General features: G+C 35.3%; 1 protein-coding gene across 1 annotated transcript in view; it reads right to left on the bottom strand.

The window, feature by feature from the left end:
* LOC138378783 (zinc finger protein 679-like) overlaps positions 1–24656 on the bottom strand; it is a 45351-nt gene that overhangs the window by 14736 nt on the left and 5959 nt on the right. Inside the window, exon 4 of the mRNA XM_069464142.1 lies at positions 9049–10010. Coding sequence (XP_069320243.1) covers positions 9049–10010 — 962 coding nt within the window. The remainder of the gene's footprint in view (positions 1–9048; positions 10011–24656) is intronic.

Genomic DNA, 24656 nt, shown 5'->3' on the forward strand with positions numbered 1-24656 from the left:
TGGAGGAGAGATTCCTCATGGAAAGGCTCTAACATATCCTGAAGAATCCCAGGACGTGGATTTAAATTTTAGAGCTATAGATTTGGGTCTTGGAGAGGTTGGGAATTTGCAGGTGCCTTCTGTATATTCATGAACATTTGTGCAAGAGAAGGGGAAAGTTGAGAGTCTAAGCCTACTGAAAGCACATGTGCAAGCCTGGTTGAGTTTTGGGGCCCCATGGACTCTGACTCAGTTTCAAGTTCTGAGAATGCCAAGTGCATTTAAAGAAAGATTGGGATGACTGACTGCTGCCCTGTGAAGTTATTTTTTGTAGAAATCTGCCCTAACTGCTCTAGAAGAGACTGTAGATCCCAAATAGGCAGAGAAATGAATCTTCCTACAGATTTGGGGCAGTGTACAATTAGCTGCACAATTGTGGGGTTGTGACTGGAAGCCCCAGAGGAAAAGACCCCTCCACAGTGAAATGTTATGGGCACCTGATTATATTTGTATCATCTCTGAAAACTCTGGACAGCATTTCAGTAATATAATTAAGAATACCATCTCAAGCCCCAGAAAAATGATTCACAATGGTAGAACAGAAAGAAAACTATTTTATTACATAATTAAACCAGAATGTGATATGTATGACAGGCAGTCTGCTAAGAGATTGCAAAAATAAAGAAAAATTGCCAGCATTACTCTTCAAGTAGAAGACTTAACAGCACCATTTGTCATATATAGTACATCCTAAATTCACCTGGAAATTGGAGAAATATCTCTGTTTTGGTTATATTCAAAGGAAATTTGAATTGGTTATGTTCAAAGGAAAAATATACTTCTGTTGTTTTCATGACAAGATACAGATTTGCAACTTGAAGCCAGGTGCCTCCTGAAGATAGGCTCCTAATTTTCTACAAAAAGTGTTGCATAGGGCTCTATCTTCCAGGCTATTTAAATTTCAAAGCAATTGTTCCCAGGTCCTAGAGAAAGATATTCTTGAGTCAAAAAGAATGGCAAAGGCCCTAGTTAGCTGTTAAATAATTTACATATATTTCAAAGAGGCATAAAAAAGTTGCACTATAAAAGTTTTCTAAATTAAACACTTCAAGAAAAATGAGGGGACCAAAATCTCTTCCCTCATTTTCAATTTTGAGAATTAAGTCTTGGATTCCTAATCTGCATTTGCTCTTGCCCTAGCTACATCTAGGGCTACAGTCTTCCACTTATGGACATCTGAATTCCAGGAGGTGCTATATCTAGGCACCAGAGGGGTGGCCTTGGGCATATGGAGTGGACAAAAAAGAGGATTTGTAGGAAAAAATAGGCAGAACAGAGAAAGTCCTATCAAGGACCTATGGCTGTGGAACACTGCAGTGTTTTTGTTTGTTTGTTTGTTTGTTTGTTGTTTGTTTTTTGTTTTGTTTGCTATAGATAAAATCACAGGTAGGGCTATGTCTTATTCCTGTGTCCATGTAGATAAGATTGTGATTGGGTGGTCCAGAGCCTAGCCTGGTGTAGGGAACAGGTTCCTGCTACAGATGCAGTATTGGGGCAATGAATAATCCAGGAGTCATCTAGGTATTTGTGTGGGTTTTTGGTGGGAAAATCTAGGTGCAAATGTGCTGTGGGTGCAATTCATGAGCTTGGATCCTTGTTCTGAAAGGGGCATGGCCATGTCATTACCAAGTGCACATGTGTGTGATTGGACAGTTATCACATGTGGCAGCAACGTGTGAGGAGAGGTCTGCCCTCAGAACACATTTCCTCAGTGTCCTGAGAAAAGAAAAATACCTCAGAGCTTTCTGAGCTATATGAGGTATGCAGAATTGATCAGGTCCAGAGACACATGAGTTATGTGACATATGTCAACCCCCTAAACCATGCCTGGGCAATTGTTTCAAGACATTTTGTTCTGGGCTAGCTGCCACACCCATATCTTCCAGTTTATGAAATTTGTGGTACAAAAAAACAAAGTATAACCAATCAATACCTTTTGTAATTTTAACGGAAATTCTTGATCAACAACTTAGAAACTGCCTCTCCTCTTTTTCCCTTAAAAACCAACTTGTAACTGCTACTAATAAGAGGATACAGTCAGGGAAACTTAAATCTATGCTCCTGGGTGGCCATCCTGAACCTTTGCACATGAATACTCTCTTTAAATTAGATGACCTTTTTGATTATTTTAGGTTGACCGTCATCATTTCCAGCTGGAAAAAGACACAGAATCACATGACAATTTGTGGCATAATAGCCAATGTGCAGGAGGACAGAGCCTCCCTTCCCTGAAACACCCAGTGTCTTCTTCTAGCCCAGGCCCAGCCTGACTGACATGGGTTGAGATTCACAGGCATCCATATGTCTTAGGTCCCTCAAATGTTCTTCACTGGAGATACTTGACTTAATTGTGGGAAAACTGAGCACAAAAAACCCAGTCCCTTTGTTTTGGGCATATCTCAGGGCATACCATCAGGAATTATTACAGCATGAGCATGAAGGTGTTTTCATACCAGCTTTGTTTGAAAAAAAAAACGTGCAATGATGAAGCCTGGTTCAATAATGTGTGGTAAAAATGGATGGAAGTCCTTAACACTGATGCCATGATGCACATGTGATGATATGCAAAGGATGTCATGATCCATGTAATGTAATAAAACAGATTAGAGCAGCATTAAAAAATCTGATTCTGTTGTTTATCTTAGTTTGTGTGTTTCTTGTGAATTGTGGTAAAATATACTCTCTTTTAATTATTTATATTTTCTTAATTTAAAAGTGTATTGCTTAAGGTAAATTGAAAAAAATCCATTTTTCAAATATACTTGAGTACGGAATCTTTTAAAATGGTATCTAAAGTGTTTCTTGTCAACACAAACTAATTTAATATTTATGTAATAAACATTTTTCACTTGTTGACTATGTTTCAAAATTTTTTATCTAAGATATATTTCAGAAATGATTAGTCCAATAGTATATGCACAATATAGTAAACATATGGGACTTTCCAAATAAGGAAATAACAAAATTTGTAGATTTCAGGTTATATATTAGCTGAGAAAGAAGGTATATGTATGGTGACAAATACATGTTGTGTATATACATAAATGCTTCCTGTGATGTAGATACTCATCTAGGAAGGATTAGAAAAGAAGCCACTTGGTTAGAAAAAGTCTCTAAAGAACATGGAACCATCCTCATATAGCCATCTAATCTTTGACAAAGCAGACAAAAACACACTGGGGAAAAGAATCCTTATTCAATAAATGGTGCTGGGAAAACTGGATTGCCACATGTTGAAGACTGAAACAGGATCCACACCTTTCACCTCTCACTAAAATCAACTCACAGTGGATAACAGACTTAAACCTAAGGTGTGAAACTATAAGAATTCTAGAAGAAAATTTTGGAAAAACCCTTATAGACATTGGCCTAGGCAAAGAATTTATGAAGAAGACCCCAAAGGCAATCACAGCAATACAAAAATAAATATATGGGACCTGATCAAATTAAAAAGCTTCTACACAGCCCAGAAAACTATCATGAGAGCAAATAGACAACCTACAGAATGGGAGAAAATATTCGCTTCTTACAGATCTGATAAAGGGCTGATAACTAGAATCTATATAGAATTCAGAAAAATCTGCAAGAAAAAATCAAACAACCCTATCAAAAAATGGGCAAAGGACATGAACAGAAACTTTTCAAAAGAAATAAACTAATGGCTAACAAACATATGAAAAAATGCTCAACATCTCTAATCATCAGAGAAATGCAAATCAAAACCACAATGAGATATCAGTTATCTCCGGTGAGAATGATCTGCATCAAAAAGTTCCAAAACAATAAATGCTGGTGTGGATGTGGAGAAATAGGAACAATCATACACTGCTGGTGAGACTGCAAACTAGTACAACCTCTGTGGAAAGCAATATGGAGATACCTTAAACAGACACAAGCAGAAGTACCATTTGATCCAGCAATCCCATTACTAGGCATCTACCCAAAAGAACAAAAAACATTCTATAAAAAAGAAATCTGCACTCAAATGTTTATAGCAGCACAATTCACAATTGCAAAGATGTGAAAACAACCCAAATGCCCATCAATCCATGAATGGATTAATAAAATGTGGTATATGTATACCATGGAGTACTACTCAGCTATAAGAAACAATGGTGATATAGCACTTCTTGTATTTTCCTGGAAAGTGTTGGAACCCATTGTACTAAGTGAAGTATCCCAAGAAAGGAAAAATAAGCACCACATGTACTCACCAGCAAATTGGTTTCACTGATCATCACCTAAAAGCACATGCAGGAATAAAATCAATCGGGTGTCGGGCAGATGTGAGTGGGGGAGGGGATGGGTGTATACATACATAATGAGTGCGATGCGCACTGTCTAGGGGATGGACACCTTTGAAGCTCTGACTCGTGGGGCTGGGGGGGCCAAGGGCAATATACGTAACCTAAACTTTTGTACCCTCACAGTATGCTGAAATAAGAATTAAAAAAAAAAAATTAAAAAAAAATATGCTGAGACAGTAAGTGTTCTTCACCACAAAGGTGATAACTATGAGAAGTAAAGCATTTGTTAATTAGCCAGAATAAGCATTAGACAATGGGTGTGTATGTGTGTGTGTATATATATATATATATATATCAAATCATCACATTTTACATGATAAATACACATAATATTATCAGTCAATTATAAAAATCAATAAATATATTTGAAGTATAGCATTGTTCTGAATGCTGACCCTGGATCTTAGTCATGAGCTTAGCTGAACAGTATCAAAAATATATAGTTTTAGTGCTGTTTTTGTCATTCTATTTGTCAGTCATAAGCAAGGGAACTCTGATATTTACCAGCAGATTCAGAATCCAGGACAGAACATGAAAGGGGCTTTAATGCTTTTATTTGAAGCTTAGGAGACCTGGACTTCTTGGTGCTGATGATTATGGTATGGAAGACACTAAAGAGGTATGTGGTGCTCACTGTCCCACCTCTGGCCACTGTCAGCACAGAAAAGAAGATTGCATGTCAAATCACTGATGAAATTTTCAATCAAAAAGCTGCCATGATCCGAGATTCCTCTAGAGAGAATGACCAAATTGTTGGCCACAGTTAGATGACTAAAAATGGAAACTGTGTACTGTGCACTGTACGAACTGAAATAAAGTCATGTAAAATAAATTCCCTAAGATTGAAATATCAGGTAAAGAAAGATTATTCCAAATTTTAAATCCACAGAAATCATTCTATTACATTCTAACACAGAAAATACATAGTCATAAGTAGATTCTAGATGGATGTGTATGTTGTACTATAAGTAATTCATAGAAAATTAAATTCAAACTTCTTCCTTTACCTAAACTCTCTATTAAGAGATGGCCAAATGCTGATGTTTCTTTATATAGTGCTTACCATACACATCACACAATTATTAATGCTTTACTTATTTTAATTATTTTCATATTTATGACATTATATGTTAGGATCTAATAACATCTTGCTTTTACAAAGCAAACAATATTGAGTTCTTGATTTAATCCTCTGGCGTTCAGAATTGTTTATCTTTCTTTGTGCTTTAAGGCTCTTACTTTTAGCTTAGGACACTGAATCTCTCTAATCTTAAGTAATCAGAATGCTCCATGTATAACCTATAAATGGCCTCAAACTCTCTAGATAAATTTTTCTTTCACCAAATTAAAGAATACTGAACTTCTCATCAGAACTTTTAAAGTACTGTGTGAACTGGCAGGGGGTGAGTACCACAGTGAGAAAGTTGTAGCCCAAGTACAGGCAAAAAGAAGAATGGCTTAGATACATTTGTAGAAGGGAATGAAGATAAAAAGCATAAAACGCTGGAGACAATTAGGAAATCAAAGAAGCAGAGTTTCCACTTATAAATTCCAAGTGTTGGTTGTTCTGTAGGTCTCCTCTCTCCATATGCAAAATCAGTGCCATTTTTTCACCCTGGACATTTTCAATCTCTTACCCAGAGCCACAAACTCACTCCCACAGAAGTATTTACAGCTGGCCGGGCACGGTGGCTCACGCCTGTAATCCTAGCACTCTGGGAGGCCGAGGCGGGTGGATCGCTCGAGGTCAGGAGTTCGAGACCAGCCTGAGCAAGAGCGAGACCCCGTCTCTACTAAAAATAGAAAGAAATTATATGGACAACTAAAATATATATATACAAAAAAAAAAAAAATTAGCCGGGCATGGTGGCGCATGCCTGTAGTCCCAGCTACTCGGGAGGCTGAGGCAGGAGGATCGCTTAAGCCCAGGAGTTTGAGGTTGCTGTGAGCTAGACTGATGCCATGGCACTCACTCTAGCCCGGGCAACAGAGCGAGACTCTGTCTCAAAAAAAAAAAAAGAAATATTTACAACTAATTATAAAGCATTTACTACATACATAACACTGTCCTGTACTTGTTCCTTCTATTTAAATATCAAAACAACCTCATAATTTATAAATCCTTCTTAGTGTTTACCTGAACAAATTAGCCTGACACAGTCAATAAATCAATTAGGTCAATGACCAAAATTAAAAGAAACAGTAACCAAAATTGCTTTCAATACGCTCCCCAAAGTAGAAGGAAAATATAGAATGTACTAAGTAAATAAAATGAAATTAATACACTGTGGAATTACTCATACCTTCAGATTATTTCATGAGCACCATTAAATTTTATAAAAATCATTCTTATAATTGAAGAGCATGTCATATAAAGAATACTTAATGAACTTTGAAATAATAAAATTATACATTAGGCCTAGCATGAGTAATAAGCATGTAAGAACAGAGGATTCATGTGGGCAGGTTCTGAACCAGAAGCTTTAGGGTTTTAAACAAATTAATTCAACATAAAGCAAAAAAAAAATTGCTTTCAGAATCTTTGAAGTTTCTAGTTTCCTAGTAAATTCTCAACACTTTTGAAATTACCTATTTTTTTCCAATATTTCTTCTTTTCATTTCAAAATAGGTATACAACCACATTCACACAAACATTATTACTTACTCTGTAAATCTATTACAACTAAAGTTCATCTTAACCATGATGTATTTGTATGTTGGATTCCATGTAAATAAAAAATGTGTTTATTTGTGCTTCACTGGCTAGAGCAGTTGCATGCTGAAAGAAAAATGTAGGATAAAATGGAAGTAGTTGTCATTCAGTGTTGAGAAATGGATGCCTTTTCATTAAGTGGACAATCTTTATTATAAGCATTACAGTAACAATGTAATCGCAAAAATAATAAAAAATAAAACTTTTGGGAACATTATTCATCAAAGTATTAGAAATTTAAAGTCACTGATAAAAAGGATCACAAATGATGCCATTTTAGTGTGTAACCCAATTATACATTTTTACAATCCATTATCTCAAAATTTGAGTAACATTGGATAGGTTAATGTTAGTGGCAAAATAACACTTCATTCAATCTACAACATGTTTGACACATTAAAAACCTTTTTTAGTTTAATAAAACAAATTAAGTTTACATGTAATCTAAAAATATTTCAAAATTCACTCTATTTCATCATCCTAATTTGCTATTAGTAAAACAATTTATTTCTAATATTGTAATTGTTTCATTCTGATTATAATGAGAAGAATATTAGTCTGTATACCTACATTACACATCACTTTAAATACTGTTTGTTAAAAGTCAACCACAAAGCACCTCTCCGTTTCATACATGTTACATTTCAGTGTTTTTAATTTTCCATGGAAAAGCACATGAATGATGCCTACTTAATACAGAAAGACTTCTAATAACTGTGATGTAGCTACCATTAACCACACACATTCACATACACACTAGGAATGAAAGCATAGCACCTACTGCTTTGAGAGTTGAATCACATCAATATTTGCTTATCAAAAAATGCAAAAAATTATACTTTGTTACATTTTCACCCCACCCTGACCAGAAAGTATATTTTACACATAATTATAACTCTCAAAAAATCGCTCTCTTTTTAAAACTGACATACAAATAAATTATCTAACTATTTTAACTGGATTATTCTGTATAGCAAGCAACCTGGTTTAAAGAAATGGTTGAATGTGTTAGTGCCTTAGTGCATTGTACTGTGAATCCTCTGATATCTATTTAGACTTGATTTTTGATTAAATCTGTTCTGAAATTTATTATATCTGCAAAGTAGTTTTAAGTATCAATTCTCTGTTGTTCTCTAAGGCATACCTTTTGCATAAATCTTTTTTCACATTCATTAAATTTGTAAGGTTTCTATTAAAAATTTTCTGATGTTGGGCAGTGCTTGAGAAAACATTGGAGGGTTTCTTTCATTGTAAGTTCTCTCATGTCCAATAAGATCTGTGATAGAAGTAAAGGTATGTTCAGTGCTCTACATGATTATTGTTTACTTTCAGCATAAGTACTGTTGTGCATTTTAAGGCTAATGCATTGGGAAAGCACTTCCATAGTCATTACATTTATCTCACTTTTATCTAGTATGATGTCTTTGATGTTGAGTAAGATGTGAGCAGTTATTAAAGACTTTGCCACATTTTTCACATTTGTAGAATTTTTCTCTGGTATGAATTCCTTTATGTAGATTAAGGTGTGAGCACTGGGTAAAGACTTTGCCACATTCTTCACATTTGTAGGGTTTCTCCCCAGTATGAATTATTTTATGCAGAGTAAGGTATGTGTCCCTGGTAAAGGTTTTGTCACATTCTTCATATCTGTAGGATTTCTCTCCATCATCACTTTTTTTTATGTACCTTAAGATGTGAGCACTGGGTAAAGGCTTTGCCATGTTCTTCACATTTGTATGGTTTCTCTCCACTATGAATTCTTTTATGTTGAGTGAGGTCTGTGCACCATCTAAAGGCTTTGTCACATTCTTCACATTTGTACGATTTCTCTCTGGTATGAATTTTTTTATGTACCTTAAGGTTTGAGCACCAGGTAAAGGCTTTGCCACATTCTTCACACTTGTAGGGTTTCTCTCCTGTATGAATTCTTTTATGTAGAGTGAGGTCTGCGCACCGGCTAAAGGCTTTACCACATTCTTCACATTTGTATGGTTTCTCTCCTGTATGAATTCTTTTATGTTCAGTAAGACTTAAGCACCAGCTAAAGGCTTTGCCACATTCTTCACATTTGTATGATTTCTCTCCAGTATGGATTTTTTTATGTGCCTTAAGGTTTGAGCACCAGGTAAAGGCTTTGCCACATTCTTCACATTTGTACGGTTTCTCTCCACTATGAATTCTTTTATGTAGAATAAGGATTGAGGACTGGGTGAAGGCTTTGCCACATTCTTCACACTTGTAGATATTCTCTCCTGTATGAATTCTTTTATGTAGAGTGAGGTCTGTGCATCGTCTAAAGGCTTTACCACATTCTTCACATTTGTATGGTTTCTCCCCTGTATGAATTCTTTTATGTTCAATAAGACGTGAGTACCGGCTAAAGGCTTTGCCACATTCTTCACATTTGTACGATTTCTCTCCGGTATGAACATTTTTATGTACCTTAAGGTTTGAGCACTGGGTAAATGCTTTGCCATATTCTTCACATTTGTATGGTTTTTCTCCACTATGAATTCTCTTATGTGTAGTAAGTTTTGAGTGCCAGTTAAAGAGTTTTCCACATTCTTCACACTTGTAGGGTTTCTCTCCTGTATGAATTTTCCTATGTCCAGAAAGTTTTGAGCTGTGGTTAAAAGTTTTTCCACATTTATTATTCTTAAATCTTCCCTCTCCTGTATGTCTTTTCTTATGTGTATTTAGGTTTGAAGATTTGGTAAAGACTTTTATACATTTATTACATTTGCAGATTTTCCTATGGGTAGTTGACAAACATTGAGTAAGATCATCATGATATACTTTCTGCCTCTTACTCTCACCTACACATTCCCATTCTTCTCTTAAGTGTACATTTTCAAGGCCACAGCTTCCATATTGTCTCATTATTGATTTCTGGAATGAGTCTTTTATGCCCTGCTCTGGCAATAGGTCTTGGGTGCAATGGGAAGACAGTTCTGAAAGAAATGAAAATAACAAAGTATCTCACTAACTGGACTCAGGTGAATATACTTCACAATTTGAATATATAAAACTATACCAAGCACATTAGCAAGAAAGCACAATAGAATACCATGGTCTTACTTCCATCACAGATGTATGACCTTAAAAGTATACTTACAAACATGACTTTTTTGAGAATTCATAACTGCTAATAGTTTATAGCACCCCAGATGAGAATGATACCAAGAACCAAATGGAACTGGAAGGAAAGTTGGTTATATTTACCTACCAAAGACTTTCCTCTGTGCTGATATAAAGGAATCACATTAGTAGTAAAATCCCATCTCCTGGACTCCCTTTCAAAAGAGAATGAAACTATTGGCATATATGTCCATATATTTGTTTTTTTTATGGCCTTTCCATAAGCTGGTTTCTGTCTTCTATGACAACTATATAACTCTCTGGGAAACGTATGCACATACCAAAAATAAAATTCTGCAGTACTATAATGACGGTACAAAAACATTTAATTATGCTATAAAATTTAAAAGACAAAATAAAAAAAAAGAATTGCCATATGTTTATTGATATACATTGTAAAAAGACAGAATTGTTGACATCAATATCACAAGGTTGGGGGCAGGTGTAAAGATTAAGAATTTTTGTATGCAACTGAAGTTAAGTACTTCTCAGTTCAACGTATGTTGCAACTTCAAAGGATTTTAGGTAATTCTCACAGTGAACATCAGGAAAGTGTTTATAGAGATACACAAAGGAAGGTGGACAAAGAAACAAAATATGTCCCTAAATATCAGTGGCACACAATGCAGGAGAAAAGGAGAGGAAAGAAAGAAAAAATAGTGACACAAGTTATATAAAACAATTAATATTAGGGAAATTATAAGTCCTTCCCTTTGAGAAAATTATGTAAATATTTATGTACTACTATTTCCAGGCAGAAGACACAGTTAAAAAAATGGATTAAAAACTCCAACTATATTCTCTCTAAAGAGACTGTACTTCATAGCTTGTAAAAACAATAGACTAAAACTGGCAGGATATAACAAGATATACCATGAAAACCTTAAGGATATAAGAGCAGTGGAGTTCAAAGTTATATTAGGCACATTACATTTGAAGTGAAAAATGTTATAGTTTATAAAATACACTTTAAGCAAAAACTGTCACAAGAGACAAACAAGGACATTTAATATAAAAAGAGGTCATTCACTGAGAACCCATGAAAGTAATACATATATACGATATCTATCTTTATCTCACATCAAGGTTCGCAAATATATAAAGAAAACATTGACAGAATTGAAGCAAGAAAGGGACAGCAAAATAATAGGATACTTTGATATTCCACTTACCATAATGATAAAGCCAGTCAAATTAATAATAAGAAAACAGAAGATTTGGAAACACCATAGAGCAATTAGACCTAACAAATATATAGAAAACACTCTACAGAATAATAATAGAACATACAATCTTCTTGATAGCTCATAAAACATTCTTCCTAAAAAACTACCTGTTTGGCCACAAAACAAGTCTTAACCAATTTTAGAAAACTGAAATTTTACACACTTTAATTTCTGACCAGAATGGAATGAAACCATCAATAAATAACAGAAGAAACACAGAAAAATTCACAAATATATGAAAATAACACACTTTTGAACACGTTCTTGTTCAAGGAAAGAAGACTTAATGCTGTGAAGATGTCGATAGTGGTCTACAGATTCAATGCAATTCCTTTCAAATTCTCAATATTTTTTTTCAAAAACAGAAACAACAGACCCAAAAATAATATGGAATCTCAAGAGACCACAAAGATCTGAACAATCATCAAAAAGAGAAACAATGCTATTGGTACCATACTTCCCCATTTTAAAACATCGAAAAACCTACAATAGTCAATGAAGTTTTCTACTGGCAGAAAGACAGAAAACTGGACCAATGAATCAGAAAGAAACACAAATATAAACTCCTGTATACATTGTAAAATAAAAAGGTATCTTCACACTCATATTTATTTAATCATTATTCACAAAGGCCAGTAGATGAAAGAAACCCAAACTGCCCTTACAAAATGAAAGGATAAATATAATTTGAAATTTAGAAATAATGGATTATTTCTCAGCTTTAAAAAAACTAATAATCTAATAACATCCACAGTAGAGATAAAGCTTGATGACATTATGCTTAAGGAAATGTCAAGCAGAATAAGACAGATATTTTATGATTATACTTGTACAATATTTCTAAACCAGTTACACTCCTAGAAACAGAAAACATGATGGTGTTTGTCAGCAGTTAGGCGATGGGGAAAATGGGTAGTTTTCTCATGTGTACTGAATTTTAGTTTTATGAAATACATACATTCTAGACATATATTGCATAATGATGTTAACATGACTGATGTGAATAATTAAAAGTAATTAAGATAGTAATTTTTGTGATTTTACAATAATTAAAATAAAAATAATATCTTAAAGAGATACATAGTTATGAGGCTTTTCAAAACTATCCTACATATTATAAAACTGTTTCTTTTTTTTAATTTCAAAGTATTATGGCAGTAAATCATTCAGATTATATATATTGCTTTTGCACCAAGTGATCAAACCTACAAGTGTGCGCATCCACACATTGTGTGCACCACACTAATTAGGTGTGAATTTTCCCAACCCCTACACACCCTTCCAGTGGTCCAATACCTGCTGATTTTTACTTACATTTGGTCACATATGTGTGGATAAATTGACAACAATTTGATAGTGAGCATGTGTGGTGCACGTTTTTGCATTCGTGTGATACTTTACTTCAAAGAATGGGCTCCAATACAATCCAGGATAATACAAGGTATGTTATTTAACCACTGAATTTTGAGGCTTAGTACTAATCTATATGGTATACAAATATCACATATTTATATGTATTTATACATATATTTATATGCATGTATTTATAATTACCAAGGTTGTTTCAACATCTTTGCAATTGTAAATTGTGATGTTATAAACATTCAAGTGCAGATGTCTTTATTAGAGCATGACATTTTTTCATTGGGTAGATACCAAGTAGTGGGATTGCCAGATCAAATGGTAGTTCTACTTTTAGTACTTTGATGTGTTTTCATATAACTTTCCATAGAGATTATACCAGTTTGTAGTCCCACCAGAAGTATATATAAGTGTTCCTATCTCTCTACATCCACACCTACACTTGTTTTGAACTTATTGATAAAAGCCATTCTCACTGGAGTAAAGTGATATCTCACTGTGGTTTTCATTTGCACTTCTCCAATGATTAGAGATGTGCACATTTTTTCATATGTTTGTTGCCCATTAATACATCTACTTTAAAAAACTTTCTGTTCATGTCCTTTTCACACCTTTAATGGGGTTGCTTTATTGTTTTTCTTACTGATTTTCCTGTGTTATATATAAATTCTAGTTATTAGCAATTTATTGGATATATAGCATGCAAATATTTTCTCCTATTCTCTAGCTTCTCTATTTGCTCTAGGTATACTTTCATTGGCTATGCAGAAGCTTTCTAGTCTGATCAGGTCCCATTTACTTATTTTTGTTGTTTCTGTGATAGTTTTGGGGGTCTTCCTCATAAATTCTTTGCCTAGGCTGAAGTCTGTAAGAGTATTTTCAACATTTTCTTCTAGGATTCTTATGGTTTCACGACATAGGTTTAAGTCTTTTATCCACTGTGAGTTGTTTTTTTTGTGACAGATGAGAGGTTCGGATCCTGTTTTACTCTTCTACATGTGGCTACCTAATTTTCACTGGATCATTTATTGAATAGGGATTCCTTTCCCCAGTGTACGTTCTTGTCTGCTATCACATGGCTATATGAGGATGGTTTTATGTCTGGGTTCTCAGATCTCTTCCATTGGTCTATGTCCTGTTCTTGTGACAGTACCATGCTGTTTTCATTACTATACCCTTGCACTATAGCTTAAAGTCTGGTAAATGGATGCCTCCCAATTTGTTCATTTTCCTTAAGGTTGGTTTTGTTATACAGGGTCTTCTCTTGTTCCATATGAAGCGTAGAATTACTTTTTCTCAATCGGTAAAAAATCATGTTAATATTTTAACAGGGATTGTATTGAATCTATAGATTATTTTCAGTAGTATAGACATTTTAATCATGTTGATTCTGCCTGTCTATGAGCATGGTATGCTTTTCCATATGTTTGTATACTCTTCTATTTCCTTCCTCAGTGTTTTGTAATTCTCCCTGTAGAAGTCCTTCACCTCCTTAGTTAGATATATTCATAAGTATTTCATTTACTTTGTTGCTACTATGAAAGGTATGAGTCTTTGATTTGGTTCTCAGTTTCACAGTTGTTGGCTCGTGTGAAGGCTACTGATTTGTGTACACTTATTTTGTAACCTGAGACTTTGCTGAACTGATTTATCAACTCCAGTAGTTTCTTGTCAAAATCTTTTATTTCCCTTTCATGTATGTAATTAGATTAATAGATTTGCCTATGTTCAACCATGCCTGCATCTCTAGAAAGAAGCCCGCTTGATCATAATGGATTATTTCTTTGAAGACCAGCTGAATTCCATTTTCTAGGAATTTATTGAGAATTTGTTATCCATATTCATAAGGAATATTTCTCTGTATTTTTCTTCTTTTTGTTCTGTCCTTTTCTGGCTTTGGTATCAAGGCAATGTTGGCTTTGTAAAATATGTTGGGGAGGATTTCTTCCTTTTCAATGTTGTACAATAATTTCTTCAGGATAGGCTCCAGTACTTATTTTTATGTATGGTAGAATTCAGGAGTGAAACAATGTGGTTCACAACTTTATTCTTAAGGAAGGTTATTTATTACTACTTCAATACCAGTCCTGATATTGGTCTGTTCAAGAATTGCATATCATCATGAATGAGCCTAGGGAGGCTGGTTTTTCTAAGAATTTGCCCATTTTCTCCACGTTTTCATGTTTATGTGCATAGAGATTTTTAGACTATTCAAAGATGATATTTTGTATTTCTGTGGAATCAGTTGTAATTTCTCCTTTTTCATTCCAAATTGAGCTTATTCGAGTCCTATCTTTTCTGCTTCTGGTTAACCTCATAAAAGGCAGGTCGATTTTGTTTATCTATTCCAAAACCAACTTTCTGCTTCATTAATCTTCTGTTTAGTTCCTTGGTTATCAATTTCATTTAGTTCTGTTGTGATCTTGGCTATATTCTCTCTTCTGCTGAGTTTGGGATTGGTTTGCTCATCCTTTTTCAGTTCTTTCAGTTGATTTATTGCACTGTTGATTTGTTACCTTTCTGTCTTTTGGATGTAGGGATTTATGACTATGAATTTTCCTCTCAGGGTGCTTTAGCTGTTTTCAAAGATTTGGATAACTTGTGTCCCATTATCATTTAGTTGAGAGAATATTTTCATTTGCATCTTAATTTCCTCCTTGATCTGCCAATCATTCAGCAGTAGGTTGTTTAGTCTTCATGACTTTGTGTAGAGATGAGTGCTTCTTTTGTTGATTTCTAATTTTATTCTATTGTGGTCTGAGAAAATGCATGGTATAATTTCTATTTTTTTTTAATTTTGGGGGACATTTTTTATGGCTTAGGACATGATCAATCTTAGAGAATGTCCTCTGAGCTGATGAGCCAAAAGTATTTTTTGGTGTTTTGGGATAGAATGTTCTGTAACTGTCTAGTAGGCCCATATGTTCTGGAGTTCTATTTAAGTCCCTTGTCTTTTTGTTTATTTTCTGCTTGGAGGAGCTGTATAGTTCTGTCAGCAGGGTGTTGAAGTCCCTGGCATTATGGTTGTATTATCTATGATTTTGTTTAGGTCAAGTAGTTTTAGCAGTATGAATCTGTGTGCTCCTGTATTTGGTGCATAATAAATATTTTAGATTGTTATACCTTCTTGGAGAATTGTTCCATTTATCATTATATAATGGCCATCTTTCTCTTTCATTACTTTTGTTGATTTGAAGTCGAAGTTATCTGATATGAGAACTGTTACTCCAGCTTTCTTTGGGTTTCAGTTAGCATACAATGTTGTCGTTTGACCTTCAGTCTGGATGAGTCCTTGTGGGTTAAATGTGTTTCCTGAAGATAGCAGATACTTGCCTGTATATATTTATGTATTCAGCCAGCGTATGTCTCTTCACTAGGTAGTTAAAACCATTCACATTTATTGAAATATTTGATTAATGTGGTGGATTTCTGTTCATCCTGTTGAGTTGAATGCTGTTGGTTTGTTTTATCTCTTAAGCCACTGGACTTCTACCTTAGCTCTTGGGTCATTTAATGTTGTTAAGTGTTTATCATGTTGATCTATGAATAAAGAAGTTCTGAGTACTCCCTGCAGGGAAGATCTTGTCTTGATGAATTCTCTCAGTGTTCGCATGTCTGAGAAAAACTTTATTTTCACCTCAAGTGAAACTCAATTTTGGAAAACACAAACATCTAGTCTGGGCATTATTCTGTTTGAGAAGACCCAATAGGGCCCCAATCCCTTTTGACTTATAGGTCCCAGTTGAGAGGTCTGCAGTTAGTCTAACAGGGTTTCCTTTGTACGTTACCTGCTCTTTTCACGTTATGGCTCTTAGGAGTACCTCTTTCATGTTTATTTTGGCCAGTCTGATGACAATGTGTTGTGATATTTTTGTCTCTTGATGAATCTCCCAAGGGTCCTGTGAGCTTCTTGAACCTGGATATGTAGAGTTGTAGCAGGGACATGAAAATTTTCCTTAATTTTACCCCCAAAATTATCCAACCCTTGTTTATTTTCTCCTTCACCCTCAGGAGTCCCTAAGAGTCTTATCTTAGGCCTCTTTACATGATCCAATGTATCTTGTAGGCTTTGCTCATTCCTCTTATTTCTCTGCTCTATCTCTGTGATTGACTTGTTTAATTGAAAGGTGTTGTTTTCAAACTCTGAGTTTCTTTCTTCTGCCTGATGTAACCTGTTCTTAAGGCATTCCACTGTGATTTGTAGTTCATTGAATGAATTTTTCCTTTCCAGAAGCTGTTTGATTTTTCTTTAATTCAATATCTTTTGTAAATTTTTCATTCTGTTTTTGCATAGTTTTTGTGGTTTCGTTGTGTTGAGTTTCCATTTTATCTTGAATTTCATGGAGTTTCCTTTCTATCGATGTTTGAAATACTTCATAGGTCCTTTCAGTATTCTGTTTTTGGTTGGTATCCATTGCTAGGGAGCTGGTGTTCCCATTTGGGGGTGATGCTTCACTCTGATTCTTCATACATCCAGAGTCCATTTGCTGGTTCCTTCTCATCTGGAGCAGACTTTGCTTCTTTATTTTGGATTTTCTTTTGTTTAGATAATGATATGCACAGTTTATTTTCTGAGTTAGTTGGTGCTTGTGCGTGAGAATCAACTACACCCTCTATGATTGAGTAAATGTGTAACAGGTGTATGAGTTAATCTCCCTGTCAGTAGATGGTGTTTGCAGGAAGGAAGAAGGTAAACTATTGTTTTGGGATCCTGTGACCAGCTCTAGTTCCTCAGGAGAAGCCCTCCAATGCCCCAGGCTGTGGGTGGGGGCCCTGAAACCTCCATGTAAATCATTTATTTACTACCACAGAAGAGGCAGGTGGGGAATTAGGCTGGGTGATGTTAGGTTGGATTATGCTGTCCTCCAGTTCCACAAATGCAGTTCACAGATATGTATAGGTTAAAGGTTCATTCCATGTCTCTGGGTCCAGAAGGGGCTGAAGTGACCCCATTCAACTATATTGTCTTCTCTCTACCCTCAGGAAACTCTGCCAGGGGGACACTTCCCCTTGGGGAACACTGGCAGCTCAAGGAACTTTTGGATCAAGCTGAACTCTCTATTAAAGTGAGTGGTGTTGCGGGCAGCTTCTATAAGTCAGATGGAGGCACCAGATGTATTTAGTTACCATGGGAATCAGTATTTATGCAAATTGATTCTCCCTGGTTCAGCAAAATCCAATATGGCAGTTCTTGAGGGTAGGTTTGGAGGGGGAACATTGATAGACCAGTGTTTTCCTTTTCTCCTCCACACCCTCCCAATAGACACAGCCTTTCATTCACTGCCTAATTTTGAAACTGGAACCCTTCCCCAATGCTTCTCATCCTGTTGACTGTGCTATTAGCAGGCAGATGCACCAAGTACCTGTCAATGGGAAGATCACAAGCTGAGGCCACAATACTGGAGCTAGGTGAAAATGCACCTGTGGCACTGAGAGCTGGGCATCTCAGCACAGAGAATTCCAGCATCAGCTATGGTGGCGAGAACGGGCCATGGTCTTCCTGTAACACTCTCAGGAAGCTTGAGTGCCAGGCTAACCTCCTCCTCTCTCACCAGCTACACTTTCCAAGGCAGGCTTGGCTGGTAGTTTGCACCCCATTGCCAAAGGCATGCTCAATCACTCAGTGCAGCTTTTGCTGGAAGTGTGCTACCTGTTACCCAAAGCAGGCTTAGTCATTCAGTGCAAGCTGCTTTGGCAGTTGCTATAGGGTGATTGTGGTCACACAGCTATGAGAACCTTAAGCCAAAATTACTTCCTGGGATGCCAGGAGTGTATCAGGTGCAGAAGATGGGGTGTCCAGGTGTAGTGATGCTGCCTCTCTTGTTGCTCATAGCACATTCGCATGGCATGAGAGACATGCATCGTATTGCAGGCCTGAGGCACCTGGGTGGGGGAGGTCAAAATCCCTTACTTTTTCCCTGGGCTCCAGAAGTTCTGTGATTTTGTTTGTGCCAGTTCCTACCTTCTATCCTCCTCTCTTCTCAGCTGCTCATTACCTGCTCTTAGTGTCCTGGAATTCACTTATTTCACACCCTATGGTCCACTGCTGATCAGGAATCATCCTCCACTCCCATCTGTTGAATTCTCAACTGTTCTACCTGAAAGGTCCAACCAAGCCTTGATTCTCGTCAGCCATCTTGAAGTCTCCTTACATGATTATTTCTCTCACACAAATATAATACACATTCACCAATAAAGAGCTGCTGAAATTACAATTTTTATGACTACTCATCTAGTCAAGATAAAACAATTATAGACCACAAACCAAGAAAACAAGTAAGTTTGAAACACACTAGACATAATTTTTACTCATACCGGCAAGCAAACACATACAGAATTATTTTAGCAATGGCTAAATTGCTAATTCCAATTTAAATAGTAACTCATACTGTGTTAAAGTGAGCAGAGTTGAATATTGTCACACAAAATTACAATACATAGGTAAAAACAAAGATAAAATTAACTGAACTTATCACAAGATTTCAGGGAATGCAGAGGATTCACAAAACCTGTTCCACAGCAACAAAAAACATAAGTCTCCAGGAATCAATGCTTAAGAAATGGAGATATTTGCAGTATCTGAAAAACATTAAAAATAATCATCTGAAACATCCCCTACAAACAAAAAGAAAACACAGACAACAAAATCTGCAAAATGATGCCTGAAGAAACTGAGATATTAACTGACATAAAAACTATAACAAGAACCCACACAAATTGTGGATCTGAAAAATACAATAACTGAGTTGAAAAATTCTCTAGAGAAGCACAGAAGCACACTTAATGAAGCAGAAGAATCAGAAAGTTGAAGACATTTCATTTATAAATATTGAGTCACGGAAGCAAAATTTTAAAAGGGAGACAACTGAAGGTGGAGTATGGGACCCTTGGACACAATCAGGTAGACCAATGTATCTAAGAAAGATTCCTAGAAGAAGAATATAGTGGGAAAATGGCAGAAAGATTATTTGGAGAATAAGGCAGCTGAGAATTTTCTAAATTCCAGAGTGATAAAAAAAAAAATACTACCAACTAAGAAGGCTTCCTCTGGGAAATATTTTTTTCAAAAACAAGAGAAAAATTAAAGATTTTCCAAGTTAAGGAAAAGTCAATGGTGTTCATCACCAAGGGAATAGGTCAGAAGAAAGGTAAAGGGAGTCCACTGTGATGAAAAATAAAATGATGTTGGGTAGCATTATAAACACTTAAAAACATAAAGCTCTGTGTTAAAGATAAATCTATAAACAGATATAGAATTCTATATGATCATGATGATTCATAAACCCTCATAATAATTCTATAGAATTAAAAAATACTGAAGGCATAAATGTGCAAATATCTGTTCTCATATATACGATATAAAAGGTATAATTTGTGATGTTAATAAGAACATGTGGCACTTTAAGACGTATAGGTTTTTTATTCACTTGAAGTGAAGCTGTTGTGAGATTAAGATATATTGTTGTAACATAGAGATTATTTAGGTAGTCTCCATTTCCTAATGTGGTCACAAACAGAATGCCTGTAGAAGGTATGCAAAAGCAAATGGGAAACAATCAAAGCATGTTACTTCCAAATCAAGGAAACAAAAATAAAGAGAATAAGACAGGCAGTGAGGAACCATGTATCTACAGGGCACATGGGGAAGAATTAACAAATTTCTATGGTAACTTCATATCCTTTAGAAGTTACTTTAAATATAAGTGGCTTAAATTCTCTAATGAAAAATAAGATGACTTTATCAATTAAAAACAAACAGTGCCCTACAATATGCCACCTACGAAAGCCTTCCTTTAGCTCTGAAAAGTCAAATTGGTTGAAAGTAATTGTAAAAATAAATGTATGTAAATAATTAGAGGAGGATATTTTGGCCATAATTAAAGGAAATACTCCTTAAGTCAAAAACCATCAGAAGAGACAAAGACTGCTTATAATATAATGATAAAATGGGTCATTTAGCAGAAATCTATAGCACAGAATACACATAGAAGATATATATGCAATGCACATATTTTATCATAGATATTTTTAAATATATATTATATACATCATGGCTTTTAAATTTATTAAGCAAATATGAACAAAAGTGTGGACAGAAGTGTTGCAAGAAACACCTAGCAACACACTAATTATAGGAGACTTGGAGACCTCACTTTCAATGATGAATACAAAAATTTGATAGAAGATCAATAAGAAACAGATAATGGGAAAAACATTATAGACCAGTTAGATGTGAAAGATGTTTACAGAGCTCTTCAGTCAAAGATAGCAGAATACACAATAGTTTCAATCAGACATGGCAAATGCTGTTAGGACACTTAAGTCTTATCATCTTGAAGGGGGCTAAAAACATACAATATATATTTTTTGGCAAAAATGAAGTGAACCTAGAAATCAAAAGCAAAAGATAAACTGGCTAATACAAAAATATGTCAAAATTAAACACACTCTTAAATGTATTCATGCTCAATGGTCAGACAATTTAAAATTGTTCAGATGTCAATAGTATCCACAGTAATATACAAATTTAATGCAATGTCAATAAGTTCCAATCATACTTGATCTGGAGATATATAAAGGAGTTGGAACTCATTCTACTAAGTGAAGTATCCCAAGAATGGAAAAATAAGCACCACATGTACTCACCAGCAAATTGGTTTCCCTGATCATCACCTAAGTGCACATTTGGAAATAACACCAATTGGGTGTCGGGCAGATGAGGGAGTGACAGGAGGAGATGGGTGTATACCTAAATAATGAGTGTGATGCACACTGTCTGGGTAATGGACATGCTTGAAGCTCTTACGGGGGGGTAGGGAGGGATGGGCAATATACATAACCTAAATTGTGTACCCCCAAAATAAGCTGAAATAAAAAAAATAAATAAAATAAATTCTAAAATGTATTGGAACAATAAATAGTCAGACTGTTTTAGAAAATAAAAACAAAGAGACATTGCACTTCTTGATTTGAAAACAAATCTTCAGGAATAAAAACAACATGCTATATCACCATTGTTTCCTATAGCTGAGTAGTACTCCATGGTATACATATACCACATTTTATTAATCCACTCATGTATTGATGGGCAATTGAGTTGGAACCCATTCTCCTAAGTGAAGTATCCCAAGAATGGAAAAATAACCACCACATGTACTCACTGTCAAATTGGTTTCACTGATCATCACCTAGGAGCACATTCAGGAATAACATTGATCGGGTGACGGGCAGATGTGGGTGGGGGAGGGGATGGGTGTATACATACATAATGAGTGCAATGCGCACTGTCTGGGGAATGGGCACGCTTGAAGCTCTGACTCAGGGGGTGTCGGGGGGTATGTTCAATATACATAACCTAAACTTTTGTACCCCCATAATAAGCTGAAATAAAAAAAAGAGAAATACATGTATAAAACTCTTAGAAGAAAATAAAGGGGAAAGATCATGATATTGGTCCTGGCACTGTTTTAGTAGATGTCATATCAAATGCATAAGCAATAAAAATGAAGAAAAGAAAAATGGGATTGCATCAAACTTCGAAATTTCTGCACAAAGAAAAGACTAAGTGGAGTAAAAATGCCTCCTACAAAATGGGTAAAAATAGATACAAATCACATATTTGATAGGGGTTAACATCATGAAGATATAAACAATGACTAAAATTCAACAACAAAAAGTGTATAGCTTGATTGAAAAATGGACAATGGATTGATCTGGCATTTCTGCAAGGAAGAAATACAAATGGACAAACAAAATTTGAAAGGATTCTGAAAATTTTTAATCTTTACAGAAATGCAAAGCAAAATCACAATGAGATATCACCTCACATTCATTACATTGAGAGCTTTTAAACAAATAAATATATATACAAATACATACATACATACATATGGTGAGAATGTAGAGAAATTGAAATGCTGTCATGTTATTCTGAACCTTTGATTCTAAAATTATAAAAAATTGAAACAGAACAGATCAGAAATTAAAAATATATAAGGAGACTAAACTCAGCAATATGGTGGGAGGTGAAGGATCTGCTTGTATTTTTCCAAACAACAACAAAACCTTGGTGGCCATCCATGGAAAATTACACTTATTTGAATTTGGGACCTAAATAGAAGGTCATTAAACCCTAGTGGAACCATAGATCCTGGAGGGTCATTTTGAATATTCAGGCTCTCATACAGGTGCCAAAATTAAGGACCCATTGTCATGACTACAGACTACATCATGGATCAACCAATCTGGATACACGGAGTCTCTAACTGTTCCCTGCGACAAAGTTGCAGTGGTGCTGCTCATCCAGAGACTTTGGGAGAAACACACCTATCTGCAGTCATGGAGGCAGACCTGAATAATTTGGTCTTACTGTCATCTGAAAAGCAGACCTGTGACTCTGCTACAGCTGTCTCAACTACAGTCCATGGCCAGTTCTTTCAGTGCATAGATCCACACAGAGACCTGAAGGGAAACTTCCAAGGTACTCATTGGGAGCCACACCCACGCACACAGCTGGTATCAGCCCCACCATATGCAGACTCAACTGCACAAACATACCCTAGTATGTATCATAGAGATCAAAATCCTGAAGGTAACCAGCTTACCCAGAAACAAGAGAGGATTGAAAACCACCCAGGCTCTTCAGAACTGGCCCATCAAATGCAGACTCCACTGCAGAGCAAGGGGAAGCCTTGTGACCTAGATACAGCAACTCTTCATTGAAAACCCAGTGGACATATCTTTAGCCCAAGTACCCAAAAAGAAACATCTTTACCTTCCAAAACAAGCTTAAAACTAGAAAAGGTATTTAATTCTTCACATACACAGATACCAATATAAGGATAATGTGCAACCACTCTTAATGCTTCTATTTTATGGTATTACTACAAGACCTAAGTAGAAAAACTAGGCAAGAACATGAGAAGAATCCACTCATATTAGACAGGAGAAAGTAAAAATAACAGTGTTTGCAGATGGCATTATCTTTTATATCAAAAACCATAAAGAAGACAGGAAAAAAAAACCCTTATAAAGTAATAAAACCACTCAGTTAAGTCACAGGATATAAAATTTACATTCAAACATCAGTTGTTTTTCTACACACTAATAAACTATCCAATAAAAAAGGAAAACACTCTCAGTTACAATAACATCAAGAGAATAGATTGCTAAGAAATAAATTTAACCAAAGTAGTAAAAGAAAAACAACTTTACATTGAGTACTATAAGATATTAATAAAAGAAGTTGAAGATGACATGAGTAAATACAAAGATATTATCCAAAACAATGTATAGATTCAATGCACTCCCTATCAAAATTCCAGGGCATTACTCACAGTATTAACAAACATATCCTAACATTTGGATGATATCTCATGTAAGTTTGATGAGCCAGAACAATATTGAGAAAGAAGAAAAAAGGTTCTGGCATCACACTTTCTGGTTTCAAACTATATTTCAAGGTGATAGTAATAAAAACAAAATATGCACATAAAACCAACACAAAAAACAATGGAACAGAATGGAGAGCTCAGAAATAAACTGAAGTATATAAAGTCAACCAACCTTTACCTAAGGCACTAGCAATGCACAATGCATAAATTATGGTCTCTTCAATGCTTGTTGCTGGAAAACTGGATACCCACAAACAAATGAATAAAAATAGGCTATTTTTCTTACATGATATTCAAAAAATAACTCCAGATGTAATAAAGATTTAAATGGGAGGCATAAAATTCTTTTATGAAGGTAACATGAAGAGTAACTCAGCATCACCAAAATATCATTCAAACACAAATCAAAATTATCATAAGGTATCACCTCACAACTGTTAAAACGGTTAATGTCCAAAAAAAGAGACATAACAAGTGT

The sequence above is a fragment of the Eulemur rufifrons genome, chromosome 30 (genome assembly GCF_041146395.1).
Source record: "Eulemur rufifrons isolate Redbay chromosome 30, OSU_ERuf_1, whole genome shotgun sequence".
Classification (NCBI taxonomy): domain Eukaryota; kingdom Metazoa; phylum Chordata; class Mammalia; order Primates; family Lemuridae; genus Eulemur; species Eulemur rufifrons.